A 20881-nucleotide genomic window follows, 5' to 3' on the forward strand; every position below is an offset into this window, starting at 1 on the left:
TGAACAAATAGATTGGGTAAAATTTAAATCATTCTGGTTAAAAACATAGAATGTAATCCTGCGTGTGGTGTGGTATAACTGTGCCAGTCACTCTGATTGATGGGGTCGATATCCTTAGAATAGGATCCCATGAAATTATTACAATTCTACATTTACAGACTCCGCTTTTGTAAAGATTGATCTGTGCACAAAATGATTCTCAGGTAGCAACATTTAACTTCAACAGTTATCGTATTTATTATAAAAACAGAAAATGCTGGAAATATGCCGCACAACAAAAAGCATCTGAAACAAGTTAACATCTTGGGTGTAAACCCTTCATCAGAACTGAAAACTGAAATATAAGTAAATCCCTGAGTAGAGGGGGAGAAAGAAAAGGGGGAGAAGAAATAGCAGATACTCCAATCACAGAGAGAACATTAATGGGCTGAATGACCTGCTAACTTCAGGAAGTGGGACTAAGTGGTGTCAAATCCCCTGGACCCGACGACCTGCATCCTAGGATTTTAAAAGAGGTAGCTGCAGAGATAGTGGATGCACTGGTATTAATCTTCCAAACAGTCCCCAAGGATTGGAAGGTAGTAAACATAACCCGGCTATTTAAGAAAGGAGGAAGAGAAAAAATGGGGAAATATAGGCCAATTAGCCTGACATCAGTAGTAGGCAAAATGCTAGAATCTATTATTAGGGACGTGGTAACAGGGCACTTAGAAAATCATAATGTGATTAGGCAGAGTCAACCTGGTTTTATGAAAGGGACATCGTGTTTGACCGCGAGGATCAGTGCTTGGGTCTCAGCTATTTACAGTCTATATTAATGACTTAGATGAAGGGACTGAGTGTAACGTATCCAAGTTTGCTGATGAAACAAAGTTAGGTTGTAAAGTAAGCTGTGAGGAGGACACAAAGAGGCTGCAGAGAGATACAGACAGGTTGACTGAGTGGGCAAGAACATGGCAAAGGGAATACAATGTGGGGACGTGTGAAGTTATCCACTTTGGTAGGAAAAACAAAAATGTAGAATATTGTTGAATGGTGAGAGGCTGGGAAATGTTTGCATTCAGAGGGACCTGGGTGTCCTTGTACATGAATCACAGAAAGTTAACATGCAGGTACAGCAAGTAATTAGGAAAACAAATGGTATGTTAGTTTTTGTTACAAAGGGATTGGAGTATAAGAGTAAAGAAGTCTTACTACAATTATACAGGGCATTGGTGGGGCCACACCTGGAGTACTGTGTACGGTTCTGGTCTCCTTACCTGAGGAAAGACAGACTTGCCTTAGAGGGAGTGCAACAAAGGTTCACCAGACTGGTTCCTGGGATGAGGGGATTGCCCTATAAGGAGAGACTGAGTAGACTAGGCCTATATTCCCTAGAGTTTAGAAGAATGAGAGGTGATCTCATTGAAACATATAAAATTCTTAAGGGGCTTGACAGGGTTAATGTTGAGAAAATGTTTCCCCTGGCTGGGGAATCTAGAACACGGGGTCACAGTCAGAGAATAAGGGGTCGGCCATTTAGGACTGAGATGAGGAGAAATTTCTTCACTCAGAGGGTTGTGAATCTTTGGAATTCTCTACCCCAGAGAGCTGTGGATGCTCAGTCGTTGAGTATATTCAAGAGAGAGGTCGATACATTTTTGGGAACTAAGGATATTAAGGGAGATGGGGATAGTGCGGGAAGGTGGAGTTGAGGTAGAAGATCAGCCATGATCTAGTTGAATGGCAGAGCAGGCTCGAAGTGCCAAATGGCCTATTCCAGCTCCTATTTGTTATGTTCTTATGAAGTCTGAAATGTAAACAGAATATGCTGCAAACACAGACCTCACCCACATTTCATGTCACCTCTCACTGCAGTCTTTTATTAATTTCTTTCCATTTTCTACCAAATCTTGCCTCTTTTCCTTATGAGAATCTTTCCCATGCATTCTCCCTATCTTAGCTGGCTCCACACTCTTTGCTTCTCTTAATGTCCTTTCATTGCCTCACTGACAGGATCTTGTACAATCTAACAGGTTCTCCCTTTACAATTTACAATCTATATTAATGATCTAGATGAAGGGACCGAGTGTAATTTATCCAAGTTTGCTGATGATACAAAGCTAGGTGGGACAGTAAGCTGTGAGGAGAACACACAGAGTCTGCAATGGGATATAGATAGACTCAGTGAGTGGGCAGTAAGGTGGCAGATGGAGGATAATGTAGGGAAATGTGAGGTTATTCACTTTGGTAGGAAGAATAGAAAAACAGAATATTTTTTAAATGGTGAGAAACTTTCAAATGTTGGTGTTCAGAGTGATTTGGATGTCCTCGTGCAAGAAACACAGAAAGCTAGCGTGCAGGTACAGCAAGCAATAAGGAAGGCAAATGGCATGTTGGCCTTTATTGCAAGGGGGTTGGAGTATAAGAGTCAGGAAGTCTTGTTACAACTGTACAGGGCCTTGGTGAGACCACACCTGGAGTACTGTGCACAGTTCTGGTCTCCTTATCTAAGGAAGGATATACTTGCCTTGGAGGCGGTGCAACAAAGGTTCACTAGATTGATTCCTGGGATGAGAGGGCTGTCCTATGATGAGAGATTGTGTAGAATGGGCCTATACTCTCTGGAGTTTAGAAGAATGAGAGGTGATCTCATTGAAACATACAAGATTCTGAAGGGGATTGACAGGGTAGATGCTGAGAGGTTGTTTCCCCTTGGCTGGAGTGTCTAGAACTAGGGGGCATAGTCTCAGGATAAGGGGTAGGCCATTTAAGACTGAGATGAGGAAGAGTTTCTTCACTCAGAGGGTTGTGAATCTTTGGAATTCTCTGCCCCAGAGGGCTGTGAATGCTGAGTCGTTGAGTATATTCAAGGCTGAGATAGATAGATTTTTGGACTCTGGGGAATCGAGGGACATGGAGAGCGGGCGGGAAAGTGGAGTTGAGGTCGATGATCAGCCATGATCTTATTGAATGGCAGAGCAGGCTCGAGGGGCCATATGGCCTACTCTTGCTCTTACTTCTTATGTTCTTATGTTGTTTACTACGGAGCAGTTTTCAGTTCATTGAATGCATGAACTTTCGCTCTGATTAAACTATCTGTGGTTTGTTTGTCTCTTTATTCCGCCCTGCAAAGAGTTTTACTTATCTTCCAGTCTTCAGTTCCGAAGTAGGATATAACTAAAACACGAGTCTGTTTTTTGAATGCAGACTGATAAAAGCATAACATTCTATAAATACATATATTTCAGAATTCCAACACACAGTTTATTTTCTCTTTTATTTGTCCCATAGAGCACATATACCATAAACGCTGTCTAAGGAGGTCACGGTCCATCATCAAAGACCCTACCCACCCCAGCCACAGTCTGTTCGCCCTCCTGCCATCTGGGAGACGCTACAGATGCATTCGCACCCGTACGACCAGATTTAGGAACAGCTTCTTTCCCAGGGCTGTCATCCTACTGAACTCCACAAATAAACTCTGAAGCCTGCACATCTGCCAATGCACTTTATTATGGTTATATTTATGTTAATATACTACAAGCCAAATGTATGTTGAATGTTTAAATGTCTTAATCCAAATGTACACTCTCGGGAGCCACAAGCCTACATTTCGTTGTACTGCACTTGTGCACTAACAATGACAATAAAAGTTGATTTGATTTGATTTGATTTGATTTGATTTACTGACATTGAGAGGAATGTTTCATCATCCTTACAGGTAACTTTTTAAACCATTCTTTTGGTGAATGTTCTTGTGCTAGTTATAGTTTGTGCTTTCCGTTACCCTCTTTATTGGTGTGAACATCAAATTGCAGTTTCCATAAGCAAACTCTGTGTTCTGTGCAGATATCAGAGACTTCTAGGACTCAGACCAGGTATCAGCTGTGGCTCAGTGGTAGCACTCTCTAGGTGGGAGGGGCTAGGAGTGAGCCAAGTGTTACTGGTTGCCTGATTCCAACTCCCAGCTGCAGAGAGTTTTGTAAAAAGTTGGTGGTGGGTTTTGGGGTGTTGTTTTCAGGTTTTAGGGCCTTTTTGGCCCACGAAAAACAGCCTGATGGCTGCTGAGGGGTCCGGAGTGCCGGGCCCCTCAGAGGATAATATTCCCGCGAGGAATTTAATTGGGGAAGAAACTGTGGTGGGAAGGGGGGAAAAAAAGGCCCAAAGATTTGGGCTGGGACCTCAGGAGGTTTGGTAAAGAAAATACGGTGGTGGTGCAGTGTGAAGATAAGGAGATTCAAGCCTGGGATATAATCCAGGCGGTTCATGAGGACTGTGGCGAGGGAAGCTGCTTTGCCTGCCGACCAAAGCCGAATGTGGGATTTGAGGTGACGGTCAGTGGCCATGAGGAGGTGGAAAAACTGCTACTCAGTCTGAAAGTTGGTGAGAAATTCTTGGAGCTGACTCTGCTATATTCAGAGGAGGTGGTGGTTTCATTTTTGAACTTGCCAGTGTACATTGAGGACGAAGTGCTGAGCAAAAAGTTGGAGTCATGGGACATTAAAATCTGTTCCGAAATAAAGAGGAGGTACTATCCGGGAACACGGGTAGCAGACGGAACCTGGAATGTAAAGGTGCGGTTCCCAGAGGGGGTGAGGTCTCTGCCGTACAGTATGAAGTGCAAGACACTGGAAGGAGTGCAGTACTTTCGTGTGCTGCACGATAACCAAGTAAAGGTGTGTTACTATTGTCTGGGACATGACCATCTTGTAAGAAACTGTCCAGATTTGTATTGTTACAATTGCGGTGAGTTGGGACATATCGCTCGGAGCTGCAAGGCGGAGAGCTGTGTGGTGTGTCACAAAGGCCCCACCCGCTGTGAGTATGTGGCAGAAGGGAGTGATATGAGTGATGAGGAGAGGGGAGAAGGAGAAGGAGATGAGAGTGGAATGGCCGGAGGAGCGGTGCAGTCAGAGGACACAGCCGGTAAAATGAAGGAGAAAGGAGCACAGGAAGAGGCAGAGGATGGCGGAGCGGAGGACGGGATGGAGATGGCGGAAAACACGCCGAGTGCTATGGAGGGGAACAAAGACAGCAGCGGGCAGCGAGGGTCGAGTGCAGACTTGAGCCTTAGTGCGGTTCGGCTCCCCCTGGGGAGTCTGGTGGCTGCGGGGGGAGAGCAGGCGGGAGCGGGGTGTGTGGTGGATGTGGGTGCTCCGGGGAGAGGCGGGGGGTTGGATATCTTGGTGAGTGGGAGGGGGCAGGACGGGGAGAGGGAGCAAGAGGCAGGAGCCTTAAAGGGACAGCAGAATGGGATCGGCGAGATGGAGACGTCAGAAGGGAACAATTTAGGTGCACCATTGTCCCATGGAGAGAGGGAACAGGGTGCAAGGGTCAGAGGTGGAGATGTGGTCGAAGGGAGCGGCACAGTGGGAGAAACTGTGATAGCAGGAAGACTCTCTGTGGGAGATGAAGTATCTGATGGGGAGCAGGATTATGTATCGGACGGGGAGCAGGCACAGAGGGTTGCAGAGGAGCTTGAGTGTGAGGAATTAGAGGGGGACAGTGACATAGAAGTCGGGGGTGGGGTGGCATCATGTGAAAAGGGAAAGGTTACTGAGGAGCAGAAGGAGGGAGAAAGGGCAGCTCCTGGGCCCAAACTTAATGCAGAGGGATGATTGTCAAAATGATGGCAAATTTAAATTTGAGAGACTTATGGAGGGACCGGAACCCCATAAAAAGGGAGTTCTCCAGATCAGGTTGGGTGGGTGATGTTTTAAAACAGAGCCGAATAGATTTTGTGTTAATGCGGGAAGGGTTAAGTTCTGAGGTGATGGAGATTTATTATTAAAAAAGTAGTGATCACTCGGCTTTGGTTCTTAGAATTAGGAACAGCAGAGTTAAGTTCGGTTCAGGGCTGTGGATTTTAAACAATCAATACCTGAAAGAAATTGCTTATAAAGAAGGGATTATAAATATAATACAGGATGCTCGGAAGGAACCTTTGTTCTTGAAAGAAAGAAGAGTTTGGTGGGATAATTTCAAATATGAGGTAAAAGTTTTTTCGGTACGTTATGGGAAAAAGAGGGCGGCAGCTAACCAGCGTCGAGAAGAGAATATAAACAAAAGGTTTACAGATGTCTGTAAAGCAGTTGACGGAGGGGATAAGGGAGCTGAGACAAAGTTCCGGGTGCTAAAGGAAGAGTGTGAATTATTGCAAGCTGAAAAATGCAAGGGGGTCATTCTCCATGCAAAGGCTAGAGATGCATTGGAGGGCGAAAGATGCACTAGATATTTTCTAGAGCAAGAAAAGCTGCGACAGAGATTATTGTTAATTGAAGAGTTGAAGGTAGGGGAGAAGATTATTCATGAAAGTGGGAAGATTTTAGAGGCGGCTAGCAGCTTTTATCAAGAGTTATATACTAAAGAAGACATTTCCAATTTGGCGATGGAGAAGGTTACTGCTTTTATTGAAGAGGGTTTAAAGGAGGATGAGAGAAGCATGTGTGACAAAGAAGTAGGATTAGCGGAAATAAAAATAGCAATAAGTGGAATGAAGGTGGGGGGAAAGCCCAGGGTCCGATGGACTAAGTGCAGAATTTTATAAAGAATTTTGCGAGATTTTAAGTCCATTGCTCTTAGAAGTTTTTAAGGAAATTAAAATTGAGGGAAGCCTGGCCCCACCTATGAGGAGAGGGATCATAAGCTTAGCTTATAAAAATAAAGGGGATAGACGGGATCTGAAGAATTGGAGGCCCATCACAAATGTGGATTATAAGATCTCGGCGAGGGATATGGCAAATCGTTTGAAGAAGGTGTTACCGCAGGTAGTTTGGCTCTCTCAGTCCTATGGAGTCATAGGCCGGGACATCGCAGACTCTGTGGTCTCAATCCGAGATGCGATAGAGCTCATGGGAGAGAGTGGGAGGGAGGCTTATGTATTAAAGATAGATCAAGAGAAAGCCTTTGATAGGGTCTCTCATGAGTTTTTATTGAAGGTTTTGGAAGCATTTGGTTTCACGGAAAATTTCATTCAGTGGATAAGGATTTTTTATTCAAACATATTTAGCTGTGTTAAATGTAATGGTTTTTTATCCAAGTATTTTCCGATACAGAGATCAGTGAGACAGGGTTGTCCCCTGTCCCCATTGTTGTACACATTGGTAGCAGAACCATTAGGTTACATGATGCGAAAGAAACAAGGTGTAGTTGGGATTGTGGTCCCCAGTTCTGGGCTGGTGTCGGTGATACACCAATATGCAGATGACACAACCTTAACATTGAGAAATGGGGAGTCAGTGAGGAAAGCTATGGATGTAGTGGAGGAATATTGTCGAGCTTCAGGAACCAGAGTGAATTATAGTAAGTCACAATGCCTGGTTGCAGGGAGGGGTAGGGGGGAATGGCCCTTTAAGGTGGTGGAGGTTTTGGAAGTTCTGGGGGTGCATATGGGGTGCAAGAAAGACAGGGATGAAGTGGATCGATTAAATTGGGAACCAAAGGTTATGAAAATTTAAAAGATTTTGAGAAGATGGGAAAGAAGGTGTTTGAAAGTGCAAGGAAGAGCGACAGTGGTGTCTGCTCTCCTGCTATCTAAGCTATGGTGCTTATTGACAGTGGAGGATATTCCTGAGTGGGCGGAAAAGTCCATCCGAGAGGCTTGTGTGAGGTTTTTATGGGAAGGGAAACCAGTCTTGGTGGCTTACAATACCATCATTGGACGGAGAAATCAGGGAGGACTCAATTTCCCAGATATTGATTTGTAGAAAAAATTCTTTAGAATCAAATGGGTGAAGAGATTTCTTCAGAAGTCTAATACAAGTTTTTGGAAGAGTTGTTTTGAGCATTATTTTAAATGAAGTGGGATAGGAGGGCAGGGGATATTATATATGGAATACAATAATATGTTTTTGAAACCGATTAAACTTCTCCCTAGGTTTTATAAGGGGGTTGTAAGCTAAGAAAAAAATATATATAAACAATGCGAATGTATATTTATACACTCAGGGATATACCTGTTTATACACTGTATGAATAGAACTGCGTTTATGTGCTGAACCATAAATGTATTTTGATGCTTTGGCAACATAAGATGTAACTTATCATGCCAATAAAGCGATTTAAATTGTAAAAAAAAAATTGTAGAGACATGGGACCAATTTTTAAAAGGTGTGCAGTTTATGCCCAAGGGGGCTGAGGAATTTTTAGAACAGCCCTTATTTTTGAACAGGTGGGTCAACATCGAAGGAGAGGTTTTATTTAATCAAGCTTTTATAAAAGCTGGGATTATATCTGTGAAAGATGTATTATACGAGGTGATTCCAGGTTGGTTGCCGGAAACGATAGTGAGGGACATGGTGTGGGAGGAGGATCAGGAGGTAGAGGAAAAAGTAATAGGAATTATGTATCAGAAGATTGTGAGGGCAATGCCACAGGATTGGATGGAAGAAATAAATGCGGAAATCTCCAAAGGAAGTAAAATGTGTCCTGCTTTTCCAAGCTTTATACTGGAGAAAGGGGGAGAGTTTGTCCAATTTGATAACTGGTATACTCGAGATTTCTATGAGGTATTCAGAGAATGGAGATTCAAGATGTTTTGTTTTGTTTTTGGGTTCAATAAAGACTCATTTCTGAAAGAGAACGTTGTTTAATCTAAAGTCTTGTTCAAGACTTTCTACAGCTTTTTACAGAACACACTATGCTGTGATGCATCTAGAATGAAACTGAAAGTAAAACTCCTCTGGACTGCTTGTCTCTCACATGACCTCTGCTGGTCAGGCACAAGTAATCAAAAACACAGACAAATATGCTGTAAGGCATAAGTAATCAAACACAGACAAATATCATCACTATTTGCTGATATCATTACACAAGACACCTGCTGGTCAGGAGTTTTGGCAGAGTATATACCCACAGCTGGACTTCAACAGGATTTGGAAGGGAGTGTGGGCGAATTTTAAATGTCCAGAGTGGGTTGAACTGGATTTCAAATTGGCTCACAACCAAATTTTTACCATGACGGTCTTGTGCAAGATTGGGCGAGTGGAGGCGGCAACTTGCCCAGTGTGTGGGACACGGGATGAGACTCTGTCCCATTTACTGGTGTTATGTCCACAGTTAAATGACTTTAAGTACTATGTTCGACAGTTGTGTGAAGCTTTTTTGCTGGGTGGGGACCGAAGAGCGAGAATGGGAATCCCGTGGGACTCAATTTTGAGATGGGGATTGCAGGAGAGTCTGCCAGAGTCTAGCGGAGCGGCAATTAATTTAATGTTCAGTTTGGCTAGATTCGTGATTGTGCAAAGAAGGAATGCTCTACTTTTTAAGGGGAGGAGAATCAATCTAAAAGAGTATTTTAAATATAAGCTAAAAGTTCATAATAAGGCTCTGTGGATGTTTTATTCAGAAAGGAATTTAGGGATAGTATTTTACAACCAATTTTTAAAGTACAATCGATTAATATATGTTACAGGAGACAAATTAAACTTCAGGTTTTGATGTTAAAATGTGGTGGCGGAATGGCTGTGTAGAGCAGCGGAATTGATTTGAATCATACAATGAAATGATCACGATGTTGTAAATGTTCTTAATGTTCAATAAAGTATAAATTTATTTTTAAAAAGTGGTAGCACTCTCACGTCTGAGTCAGAAGGTCATGGGTTCAAGTCCCAACTCCAGAGACTTGAGCACAAAATCCAGGCTGACACTCCAGTGCAGTACTGAGGGAGTGCTGCAGTGTCGGACAAGACATTAAACCGAGGTCCCGTCTGCCCTCTCAGCTGGACATGGATTTCAATCTACAGCACAACACTAGAGATGTTGGGGGTACACCAGGAGACCCTGAGAAGGGAGAGATGTAGCTTTTTGAAGGAAAAGCTACACAAAGATTTGCTTATTGGGAAAAGAGTCATGGAGAAAATTGATAGAGAAGTCAAGGAATCCCAGAATGCTCAATGACAGAATCAGGCCATGTCCGTGCCTGTGTCTTTTATTTCGATGTGAGGGGCTGGATTCTCGCCAGTTGCTGGTTTAGTCCACGTGTCTCTGCCACTAACCCACTGATGTCCTGGGGCCCTAATTATTCAAACAGGGCGAGTTAGGAACAGTGATGGTGCTCCTCATTGAGAGACTGAGTTAGCAGGGAGGGAATAGAGCGCTGTTGCAGCCTGTTAATTAAAGGACAGGTGACTTCTTAAACAGCAGGAAACACAAGTGGCAAGAGGTCTGAAGGAGTAGCAGGAAGGACGCCCTGAATCTTTGATACATTGATGGAAGTGTGTCAGCTTTTATTCATTGAAAGCACTGCGCTATAATTGGTGTCCTCCTGTCTCTGGCGACTGGTTTTGTACCACATTCTCCCCTTCCTGTGCACCCTCCTCATGCTTTGTGAATGGATATTCTTCCCCCATCTTCATCATCATCCCCTTCCAGTAGCAGCAAGCTTGTCTTCACTGCAATATTATGTCATACGTAGCAAGCTGCAGTGATTCTGGAGACTCTCGACAGACTGTATTGCAGGGCTGTACAAGATTCATGCCAGCATCGAGAAACCGGGCTTCAAAATCCCTAGCGGCAAAAATTCGGTTGGTTAGCACCTGCCGTTGGCGCCTCTGGGGGGCGCTAACAGGGCACTCAGAACTTCGCGCCCGACCGCGGCAATCTTAGCGCCGTTCGCAAAATTGACCAGTCGTTTTGTGGCACCGCTAATCACTCCCGCCACGTTCTCCTGCGCCCGCAGCTTGTGACGTCAGTCGAGCGTGCAACGCCCCAGTAGCACCACGGACCGGAAATTGAGTCGCGCCCCCTGCCTTAGCGCCTGCCGCTTGGAACAACAGATAGAGGGGAACATTTTCAAGTCAGGAAGGGGCTGGGGGAGGAAGGGGCTGGGGGGGGGCGCTATTTAAAGGCGGGCGCTTCCTGCCTTTTCCTGCCAGCAAAGTGTTTGGTGCAGGTTGAGCAGGAGAGAGACGTCTGGAGAGATTTATCACTGTCCTAAGGAGTTTTGGCCCTCAGCATGACTTTTGAGGTTCCTAAGCGCTGAATTCTTTCCCTGGGCCTATCCGTTAGTGCTTCCAACACAATTGCTTTAAGGTCTTTCCAGGCCAAGATTCAAGGCTGCAATAAGCCGGGTGTGGCTGGCCAGCAAGATGGCCCCTCCCCTTTAAGAACTGGATGGCGCCAGTCTGTCTGGCTTCCATGGTAACGGTCATCGCCTGAGCTTCGGTAGCGTTCTGAGGTAGCGCCTCGCTCCCGGACGTTAGTGCCTTAAGAGAGGTGTGTAGCGCCTGATTTAGCGCTCAAATCACCGCCAGGGGCCTCGCGCCGCCGATATTAACGCCCCAAAATGGGCGATACCCAATTTTTCACCCCTATAGTCTTCTCTATCGCCCTTCTTGCACTGACATAGGCCTCATTATGTCTGGTGTCCCCCTCTGTCTGTAGAAACCTTACTGCAGTGTAAGCCATGACTGCTGGAGATAACCCTGATCACCAATCAACCATCTTGATACTTGGTTTGAGCCACAGGAGCTGGTGTGGTAGATTAACACATGAAGAAAGCATCAAGACAGCTTCCCAGATAGTGGGCTTAATGTTCAATATTAGATATGGGACATCACACACTAGCTCCACATGAATCAAATTAAAGCATTACTTGTTCATGATACTGAGCAGGTTTTCATACGGGGCTTTGATATGTATTCATTCAGTTGCTCCTTGTAACTGTGGGAACCCTGCCAGTCTGTAGCACTGGACAGCTCGTCCTCATTGTTTTGCTGGTTCCATTGGGAAGAAAATGAAGTGAATGGCCCACAGTTCTTTTATTCGTTCATGCGATGTGGGTGTCGCTGGCAAGGCCAGCATTTATTGCCCATCCCTAATTGCCCTCGAGAAGGTGGTGGTGAGCCGCCTTTTTTGAACCGCTGCAGTCCGTGTGGTGAAGGTGCTCCCACAGTGCTCTTAGGGAGGGTGTTCCAGGATTTTGACCCAGTGACGATGAAGGAATGCCAAAATACTTCTAAGTCAGGATGGTGTGTGACTTGGAGGGGAGCTTGGAGGTGGTGGTGTTCCCATGTGCCTGCTGCCCTTGTCCTTCTAGCTGGTAGATGTCGCGGGTTTGGGAGGTGCTGCCGAAGAAGCCTTGGCAAGTTGCTGCAGTGCAACTTTTAGATGGTGCACACTGTAGCCACGGTACGCCGGTGGTGGAGGGAGTGAATGTTTAAGGTGGTGGATGGGGTGCCAATCAATCGGGCTGCTTTGTCCTGGATGGTGTCGAGCTTCTTGAGTGTTGTTGGAGCTGCACTGATCCAGGCAAGTGGAGAGTATTCCATCACACTCCTGACTTGTGCCTTGTAGATAGTGGAAAGGCTTTCGGAAGTCAGGAGGTGAGAAACTCGCCACAGAATACCTAGCCTCTGACCTGCTCTTGTTGCCACAGTACTTATGTGGTTGGCCCAGTTAAGTTTCTGGTCAATGGTGACCCCCCCAGGATGTTGATGGTGGGGGATTCAGCGATGGTAATGCTGTTGAATTTCAAGGGGCGGTGGTTAGACTTCACTTGTTGGAGATAGTCATTGCCTGGCACGTGTGTGGCGTGAATGTTACCTGCCATTTATCAGCCCAAGCCTGAACGTTGTCCAGGTCTTGTTGCATGCAGGAATGGACTGCTTCATTATCTGAGGAGTTGTGAATGGCACTGAACACTGTGCAATCATCAGCGAACATCCCCATTTCTGACCTTATGTTGGAGGGAAGGTCATTGATGAAGCAACTGAAGATGGATGTGCCTAGGACACTGCCATGAGGAACTCCTGCAGCGATGTCCTGGGGCTGTGATGATTGATGTTTGGTCACCACAACCACCTTCCTTTGTACTAGGGTTCCTTGATGCCACACTCGGTCAAATGCTGCCTTGATGTCAACGGCAATCACTCTCACCTTTGGAATTCAGCTCCTTTGTCCATGTTTGGACCAAGGCTGTAATGAGGTCTGGAGCTGAGTGGTCTTGGTGGAACACAAACTGGGCATCAGTGAGCAGGTTATTGGTGAGCAAGTGCCACTTGATAGCACTGTCGATGACACCTTCTATCACTTGGCTAATGATTGAGAGTAGACTGATGGGTGGTAATTGGCTAGATTGGATTTGTCCTGCTCTTTGTGGACAGGACATACCTGGGCAGTTTTCCACATTGTCGGATAGGTGCCAGTGTTGTAGCTGTACTGGAACAGCTTGGACTGAGGCACGGTTAGTTCTTGTGCATGAAGAGAGCATCAGTCACCTTCTTTATGCAGTGGTGCAGGCCAATGTGGTGAAGGTCAGCAGATGCTGCCTGGAAGGATCCCGGTCCAGATGCAATAAAATTCAAGAACGCAGTGACTTTTACTGCCAGACAGAGCTACTGTCCAAGTGGATGTGAGCTGCAGGTCATCAGCAAGCAGTGGATGAATCTACCCAAAAGCCTCTGGGGGAGGGCTGCATCTTTGTGGGAGGAGAGGCACTGAGAAATCTAGGAATGGCCTTCTTGGTGATCAACCCTGGTGAGCGAGTATCTCCCCACCCCAATATAATGGTGGTGGGATTAATTAGGGTTGAGTTTGGGGCTTAAGTTGGGGATAATAGAGTGGAAGGGTTGACCACCCACATTGTGGTGGAGCAGGCTCTGGGTGGACATTCAGGAAAGGCCGCTTGGTGTTGAGGACAATTGTGGTGTAATTTTAAACCGGCAGAGTTGAGGCAGTCGCACTTATTGCCTGTTTAACTCAGATTATCGCCCCACAATGGGAGGTGAATCATCAAATTTTCATCTCTCATCTAGATTTTTTGCCAATGAATTTAAATCTATGACCTATGGTTATTGACCATTATTAAATTATAGGCCAATCCAGACAAACAAATTCCACTGTCCCACTCACTCCCCCTGCACTTTAATATGCTTCTTTTCAAGCAATTATCTAATTTCCTTTTAAAGAATTTACTGATTCTGTTTCCCCTCTCCGTGGTATCCAGTGTTGCTGAAGACATGGGGGGTATTTAACATGTAAAAGGCTAAATTCCCAAATGTAATAATAACATAAGAAATAGGAGCAGGAGTCGGCCATACAGCCCTTCGAGCCTGCTCCGCCATTCAATAAGATCATGGCTGATCTTCGACCTCAACTCCACTTTCCCGCCTGATCCCCATATCACTTGATTCCCCTAGAGTCCAAAAATCATTCTATCTCAGCCTTGAATATACTCAACGACTCAGCATCCACAGCCCTTTCGGGTAGAGAATTCCAAAGATTCACAACACTCTGAGTGAAGAAATGGTCTTAAATGGCCGACTACATATCCTGAGACTATGCCCCCTAGTTCGAGACTCTCCAGCCAGGGGAAACAACCTCTCAGCATCTACCCTGTCAATCCCCCTCAGAATCTTATATGTTTCAATGAGATCACCTCTCATTCTTCTAAACTCCAGAGACTATAGTCCCAATCTACTCAATCTCTCCTCATCGGACAACCCTCACATCCCAGGGATCAATCAAGTGAACCTTCGTTGCACCGCCTCTAAGGCATGTATGTCCTTTCTCAGATAAAGGAGACCAGAACTGTGCACAGTGCTCCAGGTGTGGTCTCACCAAGGCCCTGTACAATTGTAGTAAGATTTCCTTACTCTTGTACTCGAATCCCAGCACAGCCCACATCTAGTCAGTTACAAATACAATGAGATATTTATTATAAAAAGACAGGTCCATTCTACTAATAGTGAGAGCTGTTTAATAGCTGGTGTCAGGAAGCTCACACCCACCTGTATTAATCACCGTCAGCATCTTTCTCCACACTCTGTACTGCAGTGACCCAATGTACTTCCCCACATTTATTAAAGGGTAAACCTTCTGCGGCTCTGGGAGAGTTCGCTTCGCTCTGGAACAGGAGATAAAGGTCAGTGTTGGATCATTCCGGGGGGGGCGAGAGATGTTAGAAATTAAAATATCGACTCAAATCAAGGGTGTCAATTATACCTTTTCTCAGTTTCCGGAAATTTCTGCGGAACAAGAACAATTATTACTATTTGTGTTTGGAGAACATTTTATCACAAAGAAAGTAACAGACTGGATTCCACCGAAAAGTACATTCTAAACATGGAAAGTTATTGGACTGCCTCTTCCTGTCCTCACTGTACTGTGAGTTACTCCACAACATTACAACTGACTCGATCTGACTGTACAACACAACTCACAGAGCTACAATCCAATTGTAAAATCCTGAAGTCTCAAATTCTTAGAATTAAAATATTATTTAAAGAGAGTCACTTTAATCTATTCAAGTTGTAACTTGCATGTGTCCTTTGCCCAAAAACACGGTCCTGCCTGGCTGATCCCGGACTGTAGTTACCGCTCTCTGACTAGCAGCTGCAGTGTAAATGCACTCTCGGGGGAGAATGGTCTGACCGTTCGGAGTGGTTTCTTACTCTGTATGAAGTTTATTTTCCTCAATGTTTGATTTGATGAAACAATGTCAATAATAATATTTCACAGCAAACAAGCTCCCGATTTAGGAACTTCCATGTTAAAGACAACTGTTAGTGCTCTTGGGTGTGAGACAGAAAACCAAATGTCACAGGTGATTGGTCTTATTTTGGTTAGTGAGTAAGTTTTATATTAGTGAGTGAGATAGAACAAGTCCAGCAAACTATAGACCAATTAGCTGAACGTCGGTAGTAGGAAAGATAATGGAATCCTTACTCAAAGATGTAATAGAAAAACATCTAGAATCTGAAAATATAATGAAGAATAGGCAGCACTGATTTCAAAAGGGAAGTGTAACATTTGCATATTGATTTATCATTGGCCCGCAGGCATCTGTAAGGAATACCTATTATAGTCACATGTGATCACATGCTGAGTTGTCATTGGCCTGCAGGCATCTGTAAGGACTGCTATTGTTTAGAAGACCCAGTGGGGGTCCTGACTCCATCTTGTCCACACGGTGCTGTACTGCTGTGAGTCAGATCAGACCTGATGCTTCATTAAAAGAGTTTAAATTGTAATACTCCGTTGTCCTGCAATTTATTATTTTTGTACAAAGTGTGCAAAAGAAGACATGGTGTCAGAAGTGGGATTTGAAATGGACATCGTTGGAGCTCCCTTACCTCGAATGAATTGGGAATCTTTGAACGTACCTAGAGAATGGTGCAAGTTCAAGCAACACGTGGAGTTAATGTTTTCAGGTCCACTGAAAAGAAAAGGAGAGGAAGAAAAATGCAGCTACCTACTCCTGTGAATCGAAGAAAAAGGGAGAGATATTTTTAACACATGGTCTCTCACTGCGGATGAAGCAAAGGTACTGAAAAGTTATTTTGACCGTTTTGAAGCATATGTGATGCCCAAGACAAATACGATATTCACTAGGTACAAGTTTCAGGAGAAAGTACAAGGAGCTAGTGAGTCATTTGAATAGTTTGTGACTGAGTTAAAACTGCTGGTAAAAGACTGTGCATATGCAGATAAAGATGAGATGGTCAGAGACCGCATCGTGTTTGGAATACATTCAGCTAAAGTGAGAGAGAACCTTTTGAATGTTGGGTCCGGGCTAACGCTGGACAAAGCAAAAGACATAGCTAGATCGCACGAGATAGCCCAAGCACAGTTGAAAACCATAACCGGCGCCATGAGCAGCTCGAGTGAACAGACAGTGCACGTAGTTAATAGATACACACCAAAGAACACTGCCCAGAGAGCGTGTTTCAGAACAGAAAGAACAGCGAGAGTTCTAAAAATGGGCGACACAGACATAAAACGCTTAAAAAACTGTGGATGTTGTGGAAACAACTGGCATGGAAAAAAGGAGTACTGCCCTGCCAAAGGAAGGCAATGTACTAAATGTGGTAAACGGAACCACTTTGCTAAAGTTTGCAAGACTGTTTTCGGAAAAGCAGTACACACAGTGAGTGACAGCCAAATGCCAGATAGAGAGCCAAATGCAGAGGAACTGTTTATTGATTCTGTGTCACGGAAAAAACAGATTTCAGAGACTGAGCAAGCCTATGCCGATATTGAGATAGGAAAACAGGGCAAAGAGCTTAAGTTTAAACTAGACACTGGATCTCAGGTTAATGTAATTCCTCTGAGTGAGTATCACAGCTTGAAGGATGAGTGTGAGCTACAGCCCACCTCACGCAGACTGACCAGCTATGGGGGTGAGCAGCTCATTGTAAAAGGCACATGCGTGATGAAATGCAAGTACAAAGAAAGCGACATGATGTTGGATTTTTACATTATTGACACTCGAGCACCGCCAGTGCTAGGTCTAAAGGCATGTTTAGATATGGACCTCGTCAAGCTAGTGCTATCATTGACAGCACCAGTTGAGAAGCAGACAGTCATGGAGGAGTTTGCTGATGTTTTCAAAGGAATCAGACTATTCCCAGGTGAATGCACTATTCACCTTGACCCAGCAGCAACCCCTGTGGTTTGCCCACCGAGAAAGATACCCCTTGCTCTACGTAGTCGCCTGAAGGAGGAGCTGCAGAGCATGGAGAATACAGAAATCATCGTCTGGGAAACAGAACCAACAGAGTGGGTCAATGCATTAGTAGTGGTTGAGAAACCACGTACAGGCAAGCTCAGAGTCTGTCTCGACCCCAGAGATTTGAACAAGGCTATCAAATGCCCTCACTACCCTTTACCAACGCTAGATGACATCACACCCAAGCTAGTGGGAGCACGTTACTTCAGTGCAATGGACGCACGATCAGGATACTGGAATATCAAGCTCACGGAAGAGTCATCTAAGCTAACAATGTTCAACACACCATTTGGACGCTACCGATTTCTGCGTTTACCATTTGGTCTTATCTCAGCTCAGGATGAATTCCAGCGGAAGATCGATGAAACCTATGAAGGCCTCGACGGAGTAGTCGCAATCGTAGACGACATCCTCATCTATGGCAGGAATAGAGAGGAACATGACAGGAACCTCCGTGCGATGCTACAAAGATCACGGGAGAAAGGTATCCGGCTCAACCCCGAGAAAAGCATAATCGGATCCACCGAGATCAGTTATTTCGGGCATCGCCTCACAACTGATGGCATTAAGCCGGCTCCAGAGAAAATCTCCGCCATCAAGAAGATGGAGCCGCCGAAGAACCGCGCAGAGCTAGAGACAGTACAAGGCATGGGATTTCACACATGTCACATCAAGCCCACATTACCCTCAAAGTAATGGTCTTGCTGAAAAAACTGTCCAGATTGCAAAAACACTCATGGACAAAGCCAAAGCGGACAAAAGAGACCCCTGCATCAGTCTCCTTGAGTACCACAACACTCCGGTTGACAACTTCAAGTCACCAGCACAGCTATTGATGAGCCGCAGACTTCGCTCAATCCTTCCAAGCACCAACCAGCAGCTGCAGCCAGAGGTCGTCGGCTGCAAGCAAGTGCATGCAAAACATGTACAGAGACAGCAACACCAAAAGAGTTACTATGACAGGTCAGCTAGACTACTGCCGCCGCTGCACAATGGAGAATCTGTCAGAATCCAAGAGCATGACTACTGGAAGCCAGCAGTCGTCATCCAGCCAGCTGACACTGAGCGATCGTATCACGTCCGCACCCCAGAAGGACAGGTGTACCGCCGCAATCGCAGGCACCTCCTGAACACCAAGGAACAACACCGTCATTCCAACGAGAGGTCAAGCCTAGAGTTATCCTTGACTTGTGAACTGTCGAAAGGGTGTAGGCGGATCGCTGCCCTAAAAAAAACTGTACATTGTTATTGAAATGTTGAGATGTTTTCAGTGCTAGTTAAATGTTGTGTTTACTTATATGTTGATGCTACTGAGAACATTATGTAGAAGAAAGGTTCAAAAGTAATGCATAACATTTTTCTTTTAAAAGAAAGGGGATGTAACATATGCATATTGATTTATCATTGGCCCGCAGGCATCTGTAAGGAATACCTATTATATTCACATGTGATCACATGCTGAGTTGTCGTTGGCCTGCAGGCATCTGTAAGGACTGCTATTGTTTAGATGACCCAGTGGGGGTCCTGACTCCATCTTGTCCACATGGTGCTGTACTGCTGTGAGTCAGATCAGACCTGATGTTTCATTAAAAGAGTTTAAATTGTAATAATCCGTTGTCCTGCAATTTATTATTTTTGTACAAAGTGTGCAAAACAGGACAGGAAGGTCATGCTTGACCAACCTCATTGAATTCTTTGAAGTAACAGAAAGGGTAGACAAGGGGAATTCAGTAGACGTAACATATTTGGATTTCCAAAGGCCTTTGATAGTAGACTCATGACTAAGGTCAGAACATGTGGAGTCAGGGGACAAGTAGCAGAATGGATAGCAAGCTGGCTACAGAACAGAAAACACAGAATAGGGGTTCAAAATAGTTACTCAGATTGACAAAAGGTGTAAAGTTGTGTTCCACAAGGATCGGTGCTGGGACCACTGTTGTTCACCATTTACAGAAACCCTTTGGACTCGGGAATTGGAAGTACAATTCCAAAATTTGAGGATGACACCTAAAAAAAAAGTCTTGCATTTATATAGCACCTTTCACGACCACCGGACGTCACAAAGTGCTTTACAGCCAATGACGTACTATTTGAAGTGGATTCACTGTTGGAATGTGGGAAACGCGGCAGCCAATTTACGCACAGCAAGGTCCCACAAACAGCAATGTGATAATGACCAGATAATCTGTTTTTGTTATGTTGGGGGATATAGTTAATACTGAGGAGGACTGCGATAAAATACAGAAAGATATTAATAAACTTGCAGAATGGGCGTGTAATTGGCAAATTAACTTCAATATAGGCAAGTGTGAGGTGGTACATTTTGGTAGGAAGAAAAGGAGGCCACATACTCCTTGGAAAATAAGTCTAAATGGGGCAGAGGAACAGAGGGATCTGGGGATACCAGATACACAAATCACTAGAAGTAGTGACACAGGTTAATAAGGCCATAAAAACAAACAAAGCACTGGGGCTCATTTCTAGTGAATTGCGAAGCCGAGACGTTATCTTAAACTTGTATAGAACCTTGGTTAGACCACACTTGGAGTACTGGGAACAGTTCTGGTTTCCATATTATAAAAAAAAGATAGAGGCACTGGAGAAGGTGCATATAAGATTTACTAGAATGATACCAGAACTGAGAGGTTGCACCAATCAGGAAAGAGTGAACAGGCTCTAGAAATGAGAAGACTGAGGGGTCACCTGATGGAGGTCTTTAAGATTATGAAAGGGTTTGATAGACGTAGAGAAGATGTTTCAACTTGCAGGGGAGACCAGAACTAGGGGCCATAAATACAAGAAAGTCACTAATAAATGTGCAGGGCCAGGACCGATGTCCGAGGGGGAGTGTTTGCTAGTGCTGTTGGGGAGCGTTTAAACTAAAATGGCAGGGGGTTGGGAACCTGTGCAGGGAGACAGAGGAAAGGGAAGCAAGGATAGAAGCAAAAGACAGGAAGGAGAAAAGCAAAAGTGGAAGGCAGAGAAATCAAGTGTGTAAATCAAACAGGGCCACAGTAAATATTAATTCTAAAAGGACTAAGAGTGTTAAAAAAACAAGCCTGAAGGCTTTGTGTTTTAATGCGAGGAGCATTCTTAATAAGGTGGATGAATTAGCTGTTCAAATAGAGGTAAACGGATATGATATAATTGGGATTACGGAGACATGACTCCAGGGTGACCAAGGCTGGGGATTCAACATCCAGGGGTATTCAATATTCAGGAAGGACAGGCAAAAAGGAAAAGGAGGAGGTATAGCATTGCTGGTTAAAGTGGAGATTAACACAATAGTAAGGAAGGATATTAGTTCTGATGATGTGGAATCTGTATGCATAGAGCTGAGAAATACCAAGGGGCAGAAAACGTTAGTGGGAGTGGTATACAGACCCCCAAACAGTAATGCTGAGGTTGGGGATGGCATTAAACAGGAAATTAGAGATGCGTGCAATAAGG

At 44.6% G+C, this 20881-nt stretch overlaps 1 protein-coding gene across 1 annotated transcript in view; it reads right to left on the reverse strand.

The window, feature by feature from the left end:
- Positions 1 to 20881, reverse strand: part of LOC147096201 (zinc-binding protein A33-like) — a 53934-nt gene that overhangs the window by 4237 nt on the left and 28816 nt on the right. The window contains exons 4-5 of the mRNA XM_085975069.1: positions 14926 to 14948; positions 14712 to 14827 (exon numbers count right to left, since the gene is read on the reverse strand). Coding sequence (XP_085831195.1) covers positions 14712 to 14827; positions 14926 to 14948 — 139 coding nt within the window. The remainder of the gene's footprint in view (positions 1 to 14711; positions 14828 to 14925; positions 14949 to 20881) is intronic.

This window comes from Somniosus microcephalus, unplaced genomic scaffold (assembly GCF_052327205.1).
Source record: "Somniosus microcephalus isolate GS21.2 unplaced genomic scaffold, FLI_Smic_1.0 unresolved_chr1, whole genome shotgun sequence".
Lineage (NCBI taxonomy): Eukaryota > Metazoa > Chordata > Chondrichthyes > Squaliformes > Somniosidae > Somniosus > Somniosus microcephalus.